General features: G+C 26.9%; 2 protein-coding genes across 2 annotated transcripts in view; one reads left to right on the top strand and one right to left on the bottom strand.

The window, feature by feature from the left end:
* Nucleotides 1-2,875: 2,875 nt before the first annotated feature.
* On the top strand, nt 2,876-7,740 carry LOC107444448 (Ribonuclease P/MRP subunit p14 a). The gene is made up of 5 exons (XM_016058583.3): nt 2,876-3,064; nt 3,149-3,245; nt 5,455-5,531; nt 7,447-7,525; nt 7,607-7,740. Exons 1-5 carry the CDS (start codon nt 3,015-3,017, stop codon nt 7,679-7,681), a joined length of 378 nt encoding a protein of 125 aa, XP_015914069.1. The 5' UTR covers nt 2,876-3,014; the 3' UTR covers nt 7,682-7,740.
* Nucleotides 7,713-12,397, bottom strand: part of LOC107444446 (dynein heavy chain, cytoplasmic) — a 103,299-nt gene continuing 98,614 nt past the window's right edge. Inside the window, 5 exon segments of the mRNA XM_071177222.1 lie at nt 7,713-8,104; nt 9,153-9,183; nt 9,276-9,372; nt 10,774-10,837; nt 10,919-11,029. Of these exon segments, the coding sequence (XP_071033323.1) occupies nt 7,967-8,104; nt 9,153-9,183; nt 9,276-9,372; nt 10,774-10,837; nt 10,919-11,029 (441 nt within the window). The 3' untranslated portion in view covers nt 7,713-7,966.

The following is a 12,397-nucleotide window of genomic DNA, read 5'->3' as shown; positions in this document are numbered from 1 at the left end:
GTTTATTATTTTTTCTTAAGTTGTTTGGCCGTTATAGAAATAGAATTTATTTTTTAAAAAACTTTTGGGTAGTCATATTTTATAAATATACTCAAAACTGCATCCTAATCATATTTATCAAAGTTTAAAATCTAATTTATCTATTATATTTCAAAGAAAGGCATTCATGAGTAATATCCCAACTATTTTCTCTTTGAGAAACTTTTCAAATTTTTAAAAATATTAATGAAGCTCTTGTATAATCTTAAGTTAATGTAGTAGAAAAAAAACGTTAATAGATATTTGTTTTTTAAGTTTCACAATAGTTCAAAATAAGCAAGAAATTTTTTTTAAAGATGTACAAACTGTTATAAAATTTGAAGAGTAGCAACAAAAAAAAAATTTAATAGGGAATTCATTCTAAGGAACCAACTTGTTTTAGATAATCTTGACATCGATAGGAAGACAGCCACTACTCTCATCAGACTAAGAACAAAACATCATAAAAACATGAAAATTTCTACAGATAAGACTAGAAAATATCAANTAGATATTTGTTTTTTAAGTTTCACAATAGTTCAAAATAAGCAAGAAATTTTTTTTTTTAAAAAAAAGTACTAACTGTTATAAAATTTGAAGAGTAGCAACAAAAAAAAAAAAATTAATAGGAAATTCATTCTAATGAACCAACTTGTTTTAGATAACAAAAAATAAATCCAAGTAGAGTTAATGTATTGATTTAATGTTCAAAGCTAAATAATGTGAAAAGAATTTAAATAAAACGTTATTTCTGCACTTTTGCATGTTTAACTTTATTCATTGGAAAGGCAGTTACCAAAGCAGGAGAACCATCCCCTCCAGTGGAGGGCCTCCACAAAGCATTGTGATGGCATGCCTTGGATCATCTACTAGGATGTTTCCCAGACCGTAACCTATTGGCGATCGAAATAGGCTACAGGTGGCGTAGAGTAGAACTTGTTACCTCTGGAAACACTTCGCATGCTGCACCATTAGCGTATGGAGAGTTATAGGAGAAGGAAGTATGTTAGTTTCTGTCTGGATTTTCTACATAAATAAAAACTTTTAAGTTAGGAAACTATATGGAACTAAAAACTACATTGAATATAGTTCTAAAAGTAAGTGTCGGTAGAATAAAATAAAAATATTTCTGATAATTAAATACGAAAAATATTAAGTTGAAGTTAATTTTCGTAGCACTAAAGCTGGAAAAATATTAAAAAAGGGGGAATATCGTAGTACATTCCTATACAACTTAGGAGGTGGAAGGGTCAAGACATGGAACCGGTCTTCTCCCCAGATGGAATATTCGAGCGTTGCGATCGTGAATAGCATATTGTGCAGCTTTAGTAAAATGGAAATAAAGTACAATAATGCACTAGGATGTGTTATTTTAAGGCTAAAGGCCCTTGCCCGTTATATCTTAACATAAGATTTTCCCTGGTCTGCTTTAGGTGTGAATGTCATAGTCAATTCCGACTAATATTTCTATAGTGTCTGATGGAAGGAGAAATATTTCTATAGTTTCTGATGTAAGGAGAAAAGTTGAAATTGAAGGAGGATCCGCTCGATCTAATCTTTTGTAAAGAGGGGTTGGGTTGATTTTGATTACTATTACAATAGATAATGCCTCCTAAAATATTTTTCTATGTGATATTTGCGTCAGTCTTCGTAGATTTGAATGAAGGTGTAAATATCTATCCCTCGACAAAGTGTGAAACCTGTTTTTCTTTGAAATTAGAGGAAGTCGAACCGAATATTTATGTTTTAGAAAGTCGGTGATGTAAAATGTTTACACAGAAAACGAAAAAGTGCAACGCCCTTTGTGTGTTGTCCATTTTATTTGCTTGCACATTTACGTATTCATAAAATAAGGGATATTTATTCACATCAAATTTCTCTCAGGTTCCACAGAAGAATAATCGTAAAATCTGTTCCCAGCAGAACACCGAAGTCAAGAACTATTAGTATCAGATGGTGACCACTTTGGTTTGATCAGCCTGCGAGGAGAGAAAGGAGGCGTATTGGTGATCAAAATGGGCTGCAGGTGGCGTAGAGCAGTACTCTCTACCAACGGCAACACTTCACATGATTTCCCCATTATAGCGTGTGGAGAGTCATAGAGGAAGGAAATACGTTAGTTTTTCTCTTGATTTTCATATAGATTAAGATCTTTTAAGTTGGAAAACTATATGGAACTCTAAGCTACATTAAACATATTTCTAAAGAAAAGCATCACAGAAATTTAAAAAAATATTTTTATTAAATAAAAAGGAAAAATATTAAGAAAAAGGAAATAATCGTAGTACATTCCTATACAACTGAAAAGAGGAGGAGAGGGACGAGAGAAAGGCCAAAGGCATGAAACCGATCTCTCCCCAGATGGCGTATTCGAGCGTTACGATCGCCAATCGTGTCTTGCAAATTTTTCTATCCTAAAGTGGTTGGCTTCGCACACAGTTCGTCGGGATTCCAAAAGCGGGTAACCATCCGCTCTAGGTCATGCCTTTAAATTATTCTCATGGATGTTTTTCAGACTGTCATTCGTATGCGAATCTAAATGTTTACATGTGAAAAATTAACCAATCACATCCTCATTTCAATTCCTGATTTTTATGCAGTGAAAATGGCTCCTTAAAAGTTCGTGAGTTCCAGCAAAAACAAAAGTGAAGGAGCGTTTACACTGCACACGGTTCACGCACTTCTGATTGTGTTCAAGGGAAAATGAGAATCTGCTTAGGGAAAAATATTTTCTCTCAAAAAATTGACCAATCAGTATCTTCATTTTTTCAACGGTGTTGGAAAATGTCCAGCTTCGACAATCTGTATAATTTCATGATTAACTATGACTGTGGTTTTTTAAAAAACTGTAACTGTACTTGTTGCTATGTAAACAAACAGCAGCGAGTAAAACAGTGAAATGCGATAATGCATCTGAAACTTTTCCTTTTCCTTGTAAACTATCAAAGAAATGAGGGGAACCTGCTTTGCTATTTAAGAAAAAATAAATAGAAAAAATGAACTTGATATCATCAAAAAGCAGAAATTTTTATATGGATATCCAACTGTAAAGATCTATAAATATTATGAATTACATGTTTCAATTATATGTTTGAATGAATTTGCAGTAATATTAAATTTCCTTTTTCAGGGATTTTGGCGAAGAATATGGTGGGAAACCTTTAGATATGGAAATAAATGCTTTTAAATATGCTATTTTTCAAGCACTTAAAAATATCTATGGTGATGTAAGATGAAAATCTTTTATAACTAAGTACTATTTTGATGTTATGGATTCTTAGATATTTATTTATTACCCGGATATGCAATAGCTTATCTTCTCAGTTATTGAAATGATTTAAATTGAAGACAAGATTACTTATAAATTTTTTTTAGATGTAATAGTTTTATATTTGTTCCATTATATATAAATATTGGTCGTGCAGTACATTTGAATTTGCGATAATTTGTATTGCAAATGAATGAAAACTATTTAAATCTGTGGAAACATTATTTGTCATGCTTAATAATTTTTTGACATAGCAAATACTTTTCCAAGTCTAACATAAATAGCCTTGAAAACCCTGAAATTTGTGTTTATTGGTCTTATCTGTTTTATTACTAATTTTAATCACAATATAACCTGTTTACTACAATCAGTTCAGTATCTTTTCTTTTACTTAATTTTAGTAAGTTACTTTTAATGTTGGCTTAATTAAAGAGGCTGAAAGTTGTTTTCCCAATAGGGTTTCAATTGACAATTTCTTTTTGTTCAGTTAAAATTAATGATTCATAAACTGTCCTTTCCATGCTATCCTTAATCATTATTAATTAAAATATTCTATTTATTTTGCTTGTTTTTTTCAAACTTTTTTGCTTGTTTATTTATTTGACAAATTAATGAATTCTACTGAATATTGATCATATTATTTATTGACAAATAGGTGTCAATGCCATTATCAGATAAACGATGTTCTGAGTTTTTCCAAAATTGAATTAATTAGCCGATTTTATTTAAAATTCCTACACAAATGAAAGCTAAAAATTTTTGTTTTTTTAAGTTATAAATGGATTATCAGTCCTTATATTATCATTATTTATTAACATAATTATATTATAAATTTTTTAATATTTATTAATTAATAAGAAAAAAAAGTTATTCGATTTATAAAATTTACAAATGTTTTATTTGAGTAAAAAAAAAAACATGTAATTTTTCTGAAATATTTTTCAATTTGATGAAAATCATGCAGACCCATTTATAATTCTGATTTTTGAAATATTTTTATGAATTTGGGTTTTTTTTTACATAAATTTTTATTTAATTTATTAATTTCTTTGGTGACAATTACAAATAATGGAGACAATAAAACATATGTATTGTATATATCTTTTGACCTATTTATGGATTTATATTATTAGCAATTCATAATAGTACCATTCAGAAGAACTGATGTTCGATCCCCAGTGGCACCTTGAAGCCCATCCAGCTTATCTGGAAAACAAAGACAGTCTGTGCACGATGCTGATCATAATAATAAAATGCCACGATAATTTTATTGTTCACGAAATTATGGCGCTTTATTTTTCACAATTCATAATTAAATGCATGCAGTTAAATTTGTGCATTATACATTTTTCAGCCTTTTTGGAGAATTACAAAATTCAAATTTTTCTTTTTGGGCATAATCAACTAAACTCTTAATTTTGTGAATAATCAAAAGTTGATGCAGCATAAATTTAATTTTCATGGGATTTACTGCAAACTTTTTTGAATATATATTTAGAAATTTGTGTTACTAAATTTGACATATCTGCTCTAAAATGTGTGTTTCACAAATCAACTTAAATTACTGCATTAAAAACTTATCACACCTTTTATTCTTGATTAAAAATAGTAAAAAAAAAATTTTTTTTTGTATCAATTAATAATAATTTCAAAATGAAATAATTTAATAGAGGATTTCAGAATGCAACATAATATAAATCAAATTTGGAGTTCAGGTAAAATTATAATTTACATTTACAGCACTCTTATTCCAAGATACCTTATATTTCACCCATTTAAATCTTTTCTTATAGGAATTTGCTGAATTTTTAAACAAGCTTTCATTACTTATAGTATTGTTTATGTTTATTTTAAATTATTTGTGAGTCTAAAATTTCTTCTTTGAGTATAAAAAGTCTTTATAAAATATTGGCTAATGCATAAAAAACAATGTAAAATGTTTTTTTTTCCCCATTGTACATACAATAAACCATATTCGAGTATTCCAGATGCAAGAAGTTTAAGTGTTAGCCTGACTTAAATTTGCACAAAAAGGTTATGTTTTTCAAATTTAATTAGCTTTTCATTTAATTTTAGAAAAGAATACAAAACTAAATATTCATTATTTACAATTAAAATAACAAAAAATTCTATAACTTTCGCATTTCACTTTTGAATTTTTTTTTCAGATGGGGTGCATCATATCAGTAGACATTTTAAAATATAGAGAAGAAGACAGAAGAGCTTTTATAAGAGTTCCTTCAAGGTTAGTCTGCAACCTGCTGTTTCTAAATGTTAAATCGTTTTATATAATAATAAAAGTAATAAAGTTACAAATTTTTGTAATGATTTAAATTTCATGTACAGGTGTGCCTGCAACTCTAAAAAATTCTAAGACTGAACTTACTTTTAGACTGATTAACACGGTCTAGCATTGTTCAACAGAATTTTCAAGAATTTATTGTTCAATGACTGCAAAAAAACAATTTTCCATGAGAAAGGCCCATATTTTTTATCAGTGAATCTTATCGTTTTTTACACTATTTGCTGAATAATAAACAAATATTTTTTTCTTAAAATGATTCATATCTCTACTTATTTTTAACTTTTCATCATCAATTTTTAGTCCTAAATAATCTCGAATCGAGCATTTTATTTTAATTCTTAGAGCATTTCTGAATATCAAGGGGGGAAAAAACTCAAGCAGATTGAATACGACAAAAATTTTGAAGTTGTAGCATGGAATTAAGCGATTATTTTTCACAAAAAAATGATAGTAGCACTTTCGCATTTTGATTGTAAATTTTAACAAACCAAGGTAAAAAAAACTGGTCCTTCACAAGTGTTATACTGTGAAGATTGGCCATGCTGGAAAAAACCGCACAACAAAGAAAATCAAAGTGAAGAAAACAGAAAACTAGTGAGTACTCATTGATGAGGAGAAATTTTGAGAAAAAAACAAAATTTGAAACTGGGTGGACAAGGATTATTTTGAAATTAAAAGGATGTAAAAAATATTTGAGACATTTATGCATTTTTTTTATTTTTACCATTTCAACCGCTAAACTGCTTTTGAACATATTCAACTTAAAATTTGTTTTTCTCAGATTTAGTTTTCATAGACATATTCTGTCTAATTATTATTATAACAAAATATTTATAGTGTCAATATTGTTAAAGACATATATATATATTGTTATATATAATTATTACAAACTCAAATGGATTTTGAAAAATGAAATTTTCAGTTTGAGGCTTAGGACATTCTAATAAATTCTCTAAAACTTAATTCCTCCTGATTAAATTGAACAATCAAAGAGGCGATTTTTATGAATAAACTCTTGTTGAATACTATATCTAGGCTTCATAGTAGAGCAAAGAAAAAATCAGGACTTTTTTTCTGAAAGACTATGCATGTACATGTTTTTAAAAAAGGCAAACTAAAAAAAAGTATAATTTGCCCTACTTCAAAAAATAAAGACAAACTTTAGTGTCAAAGAATAAAAAACCTATTTTAATTTAAGGATTGCTGTTAGACAGAAAATTTTATCAATATCTAGTATAATTTTAATATAAAACATAGCAGCTCATTATAGTTTGAGATTAAAAATTTTTTCAACTTTTGTAGTTGGCATGCACAGCATTATGTAATTGTTATATATTTATATAAATGACTCCTATTGATCTATAATCGTGAAAATAATCGAAATTTCTTCTTGCAGTTCATAGAAAGAATTTCAGTTAACATAAACAGTATGCAACAATAAATTTGTGCAGAAATTTTAATGCAGAAACTATTAATAAGTGTTACAGTATTAAAATAATTCGTTTCATTGTTTAATAACAATTTTGATTTCTAACAAATGAGTTGAAATTGTGATTTTTTTTTTTGTCTTGAATTTGTATAAAATATTTTTGAAGGTAGTTAAAATTAAACTTTGCAAATAAAATATTTTTGAAGGTAGTTAAAATTAAACTTTGCAAATATTGTTAATATATACCTGTTAATATATGCCTGTTAATATATACCAACTTTGCCTGTTAATATATACCAACTTTTTTAAAAATTCAGAGGTATATTTGCATCAATACAAATCTACCCTCTTCAAAATTTTCTGGTTTAAATTATCAAAATGTAAACAAAGTTGTAAATACAAACAATTTGTGATTTGTCATTACAGGGACATTGTGAAACTCTGGAGCTCTTTAACACTATTTTCTAAATATAATGGATTGGACTGCATGTTTAGAGTATATAAGGTTATTATGTAAATTTATATCCAAATTTTATAGCTATATAACCAATACAACCTTACACTGATACTTTTTTTTCTTTTACAGGTCACACCAGTTTTGGCTTGTTTAAATTTAAACAGCAATCTCTATAAACATACAAAGAAAGAAAAGTGTTCATGATAATTGTCAGAAGCAAATAATTGAAAATACATTTTGATTAAAACTTTAATGTCGCACAATCTCTTGAAATTATTATTTATCACTGAATGTTTAAAGATTCAACCATCACATAAAAACAACAAAATTGTAAAATACATTAAAAGTAACCATCACAGCAAATATATTTAAAAAGAAAAGTCTTTGGATAATTAAAAAAAATAGCTGCATACAAATTTAATGTTCAGGATTCAAAATGATTTAAATTGGAAGAAAAGAAGCGCCATCACAGATAAATTTTTTTCCTCTTCAACCCAAAGCAGAGGAACATATGACTGCAACGCCTCTTTCATAAAAACTATGCTCCTTTTCTTGTGCAGCAACAGGTAAGTTGACGGTAAAGAGTAGTTCACTGCGAGTGGTGTTCAAGTAAACCGGCAATGTCACCTAAAAAGAAACAAATATTCAATAATCATGGTTGAATCGGAAAAAAAATTAACCCCTTTTTCAGACATAAGTACTTATGCCAATTTACAAATTATATATATGTGTTTATTGCAGTATTTTTGTTTCTTTTTCAATATTTTTTTTCTTATTTCGAAACAATAAACACAGGTAATTTTTATTTGCTATAAAAATTTATTTTTCTATTAAAAGTTGCTTAGAAAGTAATCATTAGATAGACTGGTCACATTGGGTGCAGTTTAAAATGGTGAAAAATATAATTATGCGTTAAAATTAACACCATCATGATTCTTTTGTACCATAGTTAGAAAGAATTATGTAAATCCTTGCATGAAATTTAGAATTAATAATAATATGGCAATTATAAATTCATTTAACTGCATACAGCACAAGAAAGAGCTAAAGATGCTTTTTCTTTTCACAATAGCTCTGAAAATGTTTGAATTTTTTACCGTCTGTAAAAATAATTGCAATAAACAGAAAATATTCTATTAAAGCAGTATTGTTATTGCTGCACACACTGTAAACAGGCACATTTATATTAAAATAAACCAGGATAAAAAGAACTCAGTTTTAAATAAATTTCTCACCAATTCTTTTATTAAAACTTAGAATCTCAAGTTAAGTATGGACAAGTTAAATCCAATTTAAAATGTCAAATTAAGATTTTAGTGAACATGGAGCCTTATCAGTTTTAAAAGTTTTCTGTTCTACAATTCAAATTATTGTTATTTATAATAAGTGTTTATTTTAAACTTACATGTTTGATAATTCATTTTAATGTTTTATACAAATGATAAATATGAAATGCTTTTTTTTTAAGTGTAAAATTATTTATTAAAATAATATGTTAAGAATCATTGATGCAATTTCATAACAATAACAAACTATTATTAATTAGAAACAAGTAAAAAATATCAATAAAAACTAGATAATTTTATGTATAATGCAATTAAAATTATTATATAATGACACATTCATTAATTAACGAATAAAATATGTCATCCTAAAGCTATAAATCATACTATACCTCTGGTAATGCTGATTTTGTTTCAGTTTTTCTAAAAAAAAGGAAATTTTTATAATTATTACTTTAGAAAAATGATAAGAACACAAATTTAAAATGTAACATTCTTTGTCATTTTCAACTTACTTTATCCATCGTATTGTTGTCAAGGGCAAATCAGTAGAAATAGTGAGAGTTAAATGTAGTTTGCTATCAAAGCATTCTGCTCCTTGGAGTTTCAATCCTAATAAATATTTCTATGAATTAGTTTATGTAAATTAAATTGAAGCAAAAATATAAAATGTTAAGATGATTTATTACTAAATTTTATATTTATCACTAAGCTCAACAATTCAAGTAGAATCAATAATTCATTGGAATATTTAAAATAATCAAAGACAAGTTTATAAAATTATGTGATTATTCTATAAAAATTGATGCAAATTTCCACCAGAAATCAGTTTTTGATGCTTAATATATAAGTGCCAGAAATTCGGATTTCTCCCATGTACAAACGCTGGTTTAAAAGGGCAGTGTACAAAAGGAGAAAGCATAACAAAGACCTAAAGTTTAAGGTAATTCTACAATTAAGTTTAAATTTAATTCACAGTCAAATTTTAAAGAAAATTTATGATTTCATCTAGTGGCACATATTAACATACCTCATTGCAAAAGTTTTCAACAAATACGTAATAATATTTTTTAAAAATCAAAATGACAACTTTTTTTAATGATGTTTCGATGTTTACAAATAAAAATGACTATAAAGTTCAAATAAGATGGTTACTTGTTAAATGGCACTTATATTTTACTGTGAAAATTTTTCAAAAAAACAAATTGAGTGTTTAGTTGCATGTTCAAAAAAGTAAGACAGAAGTACTTAAATAATTTTTTTTAAGGATGGTTAAATAAGTATTAAGTATTTTCCTATCTTTTTATGAAATATTTGAGTCACAAAATAATATTTTCTTACATAGTATATGCAGGACTGTTCAATAGTTTTTTTTTATTTTATAAATTTATAGTTAAAAATACTTTCTTCTAAAATTCAATTACAAAAGTTATTATAGAGTTAATTTTATTTAAAAGTATATTGCATAATTAGTGCATATAATATAAAGATTGATATAATTCAGAATCAGTAGCTGTTAATTTGATTGTTCCCACTTTTTGAGCTGGGCTCAAAAGCAAGATGGCAATATGCTATCAGCTCAAGTAGAAACACCACTTCAGTCAGTATAAACTTTTAAATAGATCAAAGTACTTGTCCTAATATTTTAAAATTTTAAAAAAAAAACCTCAATTTTATTAAAAGAGGAAGTATGGAACAGGAAAAATTATATAGCATTCCAAAATTGAAAAAAAGGGCAATTTTTTATTAAAATGATAGATGTAAAGAAAAGAGATGTAAACAAATCTTGGAATATGCATACCAAAACAAAATTTTTTTTTCTCTTCATAAAATAAGTAGATTTCTATTTTTAATAGTTTTCTGATTTTAAATCAGAATATTCCAAATTCTTAGTAAGAGTTTCTGATGTACAAACCAATTTCTAATGACAACACATACGGATCCACTTAATCACGTATGATTCAGTATTTATATAAAGTTAAACCTGCTAAAAATAAAGTTTTCAATAATTACCTGTAACACCAAAGCTGCATTCATCAAGATCTGCTGGTTTTTCATCTTTATTTGCTATTTTAACCTGCAAAGCATAATTATTAGTCGATTCAAATATAAGAATACAACAAAGTAAAGTAAGTAACAAATATAATTAATATGTTACCTCCATTGCTAATTCTTCAAGGGACCAGCCATTTGCTTGTGCAACATACTGACGAGTAGCAGTTATATAAGCTTCAGGATTAAACAAACCACCTAGCCACACATGTAAGTTCTGAAAATTAAGAATAATGAACGAATAAATCAATTATATTTTTTTACCATTTGGATAACTTGTATGAACAGTCTTTTATTGAAATTAATACAAGTATAGCAGTTTTAAAATTGCGGCAAGCGAACTCAATTTGTCAAGATTAGGGTAGCAAAAGAGAATAATGGAATTGGTGAGAGGCTTCCCAGGGGTTCAAAATAAAAATCAGTACTTTATACAAAAAAATTAGGACTTTTTTTGGTTTAATGCATTACACTAGACTATTTTTAAGAGAAGAACCAAAGGCCTGAAAAACTAATACAATCAACTGCTCTGAAAATTTTGTTTCATGTAGCATATTCCCTTAATTCTCCATAACAGAGAGAGTAAATGCATACAAAAATAAATGTGATAGAAATATATAATACATTGTAATCTGGAAACAGCAATCAAAATAATATTAAATCATAACTTAAAGTAAACAGATATTTAAAAGTTCTTTTGATTTTGCAATAAATGAAATAAACATATAAGAAATAAAAAACAATGCTTTCACTGTAATTAGATGTACAGGAGAAAACAATTTAACTCTAAAAAATAATCACGAGTTTATTTTTTTACATAATTTTTCAATCAGCAATTTGGCATATTTAGAAAAAAAATTACATGCTGAGTTTCTTTTTCATAAGATGACCAAAAAACTGAAAAAAGTCAATACTAAATTATTAGTAAACAGTCTCTAAATTCAAACTATCATGTATTTGCAGTTTTAAAAGATTATTGGATAAAATAAAAATATGATATAAGCACTTCGAAACGACTAAGTTTTAAGTACCAAAACTATGCTATCGAAAATTAGCAAATAACCACTACATTTAAACTATTTTTACAACTTATTGAAATAAAATAATAATCGCCAATAACTGCAATTTTAAAATAGAGTACAATACGACTTTACTACTTTATATTTTTAGACAGTGAAAACATTTAGTAAAAACTAGAAATTTTTATTTTAATTAAAAACAATGCAAAATTAAAGGCATTGAGGAAAAAAAATGTTCGTCACTCAAATGGAAGAGTGTCTCACTCATAGTCAAGTTTCTCTTTGAGAAAAAATTCTCTGTAATGATGAAAGAAAATATCTAAGTAAAAACCAAACATTTAAACCCCTCAGCATCTTTGATTATCATAAATCAATTTATGTACGAATAACCAGATCAGACATAAACTTATATAATAAATAAAATTACAATATTTTCTAGAATAGAAGCCACAAAAGGATACTCACAATAGTATTTAATTTTAATATAAGGCATATTTTGGAATTCAGCAAATACATATTTAACTACATTAACTTATACCTGGCAGATACTCGTCCAATATTTAACCAGT

The sequence above is a fragment of the Parasteatoda tepidariorum genome, chromosome 2 (genome assembly GCF_043381705.1).
Source record: "Parasteatoda tepidariorum isolate YZ-2023 chromosome 2, CAS_Ptep_4.0, whole genome shotgun sequence".
In the NCBI taxonomy this organism is placed as follows: Eukaryota; Metazoa; Arthropoda; class Arachnida; order Araneae; family Theridiidae; genus Parasteatoda; species Parasteatoda tepidariorum.
This window is presented reverse-complemented; position numbering and strand designations above follow the sequence as displayed.

Coding starts and splice junctions, on each gene's coding strand:
- LOC107444448 (XM_016058583.3), top strand. CDS start 3,015: ATGAACTTGATATCATCAAAAAGCAGAAATTTTTATATGGATATCCAA. Junction 3,246..5,454: donor TTAAAAATATCTATGGTGAT/GTAAGATGAAAA, acceptor TTTTTTTTTCAG/ATGGGGTGCATCATATCAGT. Junction 7,526..7,606: donor GCATGTTTAGAGTATATAAG/GTTATTATGTAA, acceptor TTTCTTTTACAG/GTCACACCAGTTTTGGCTTG.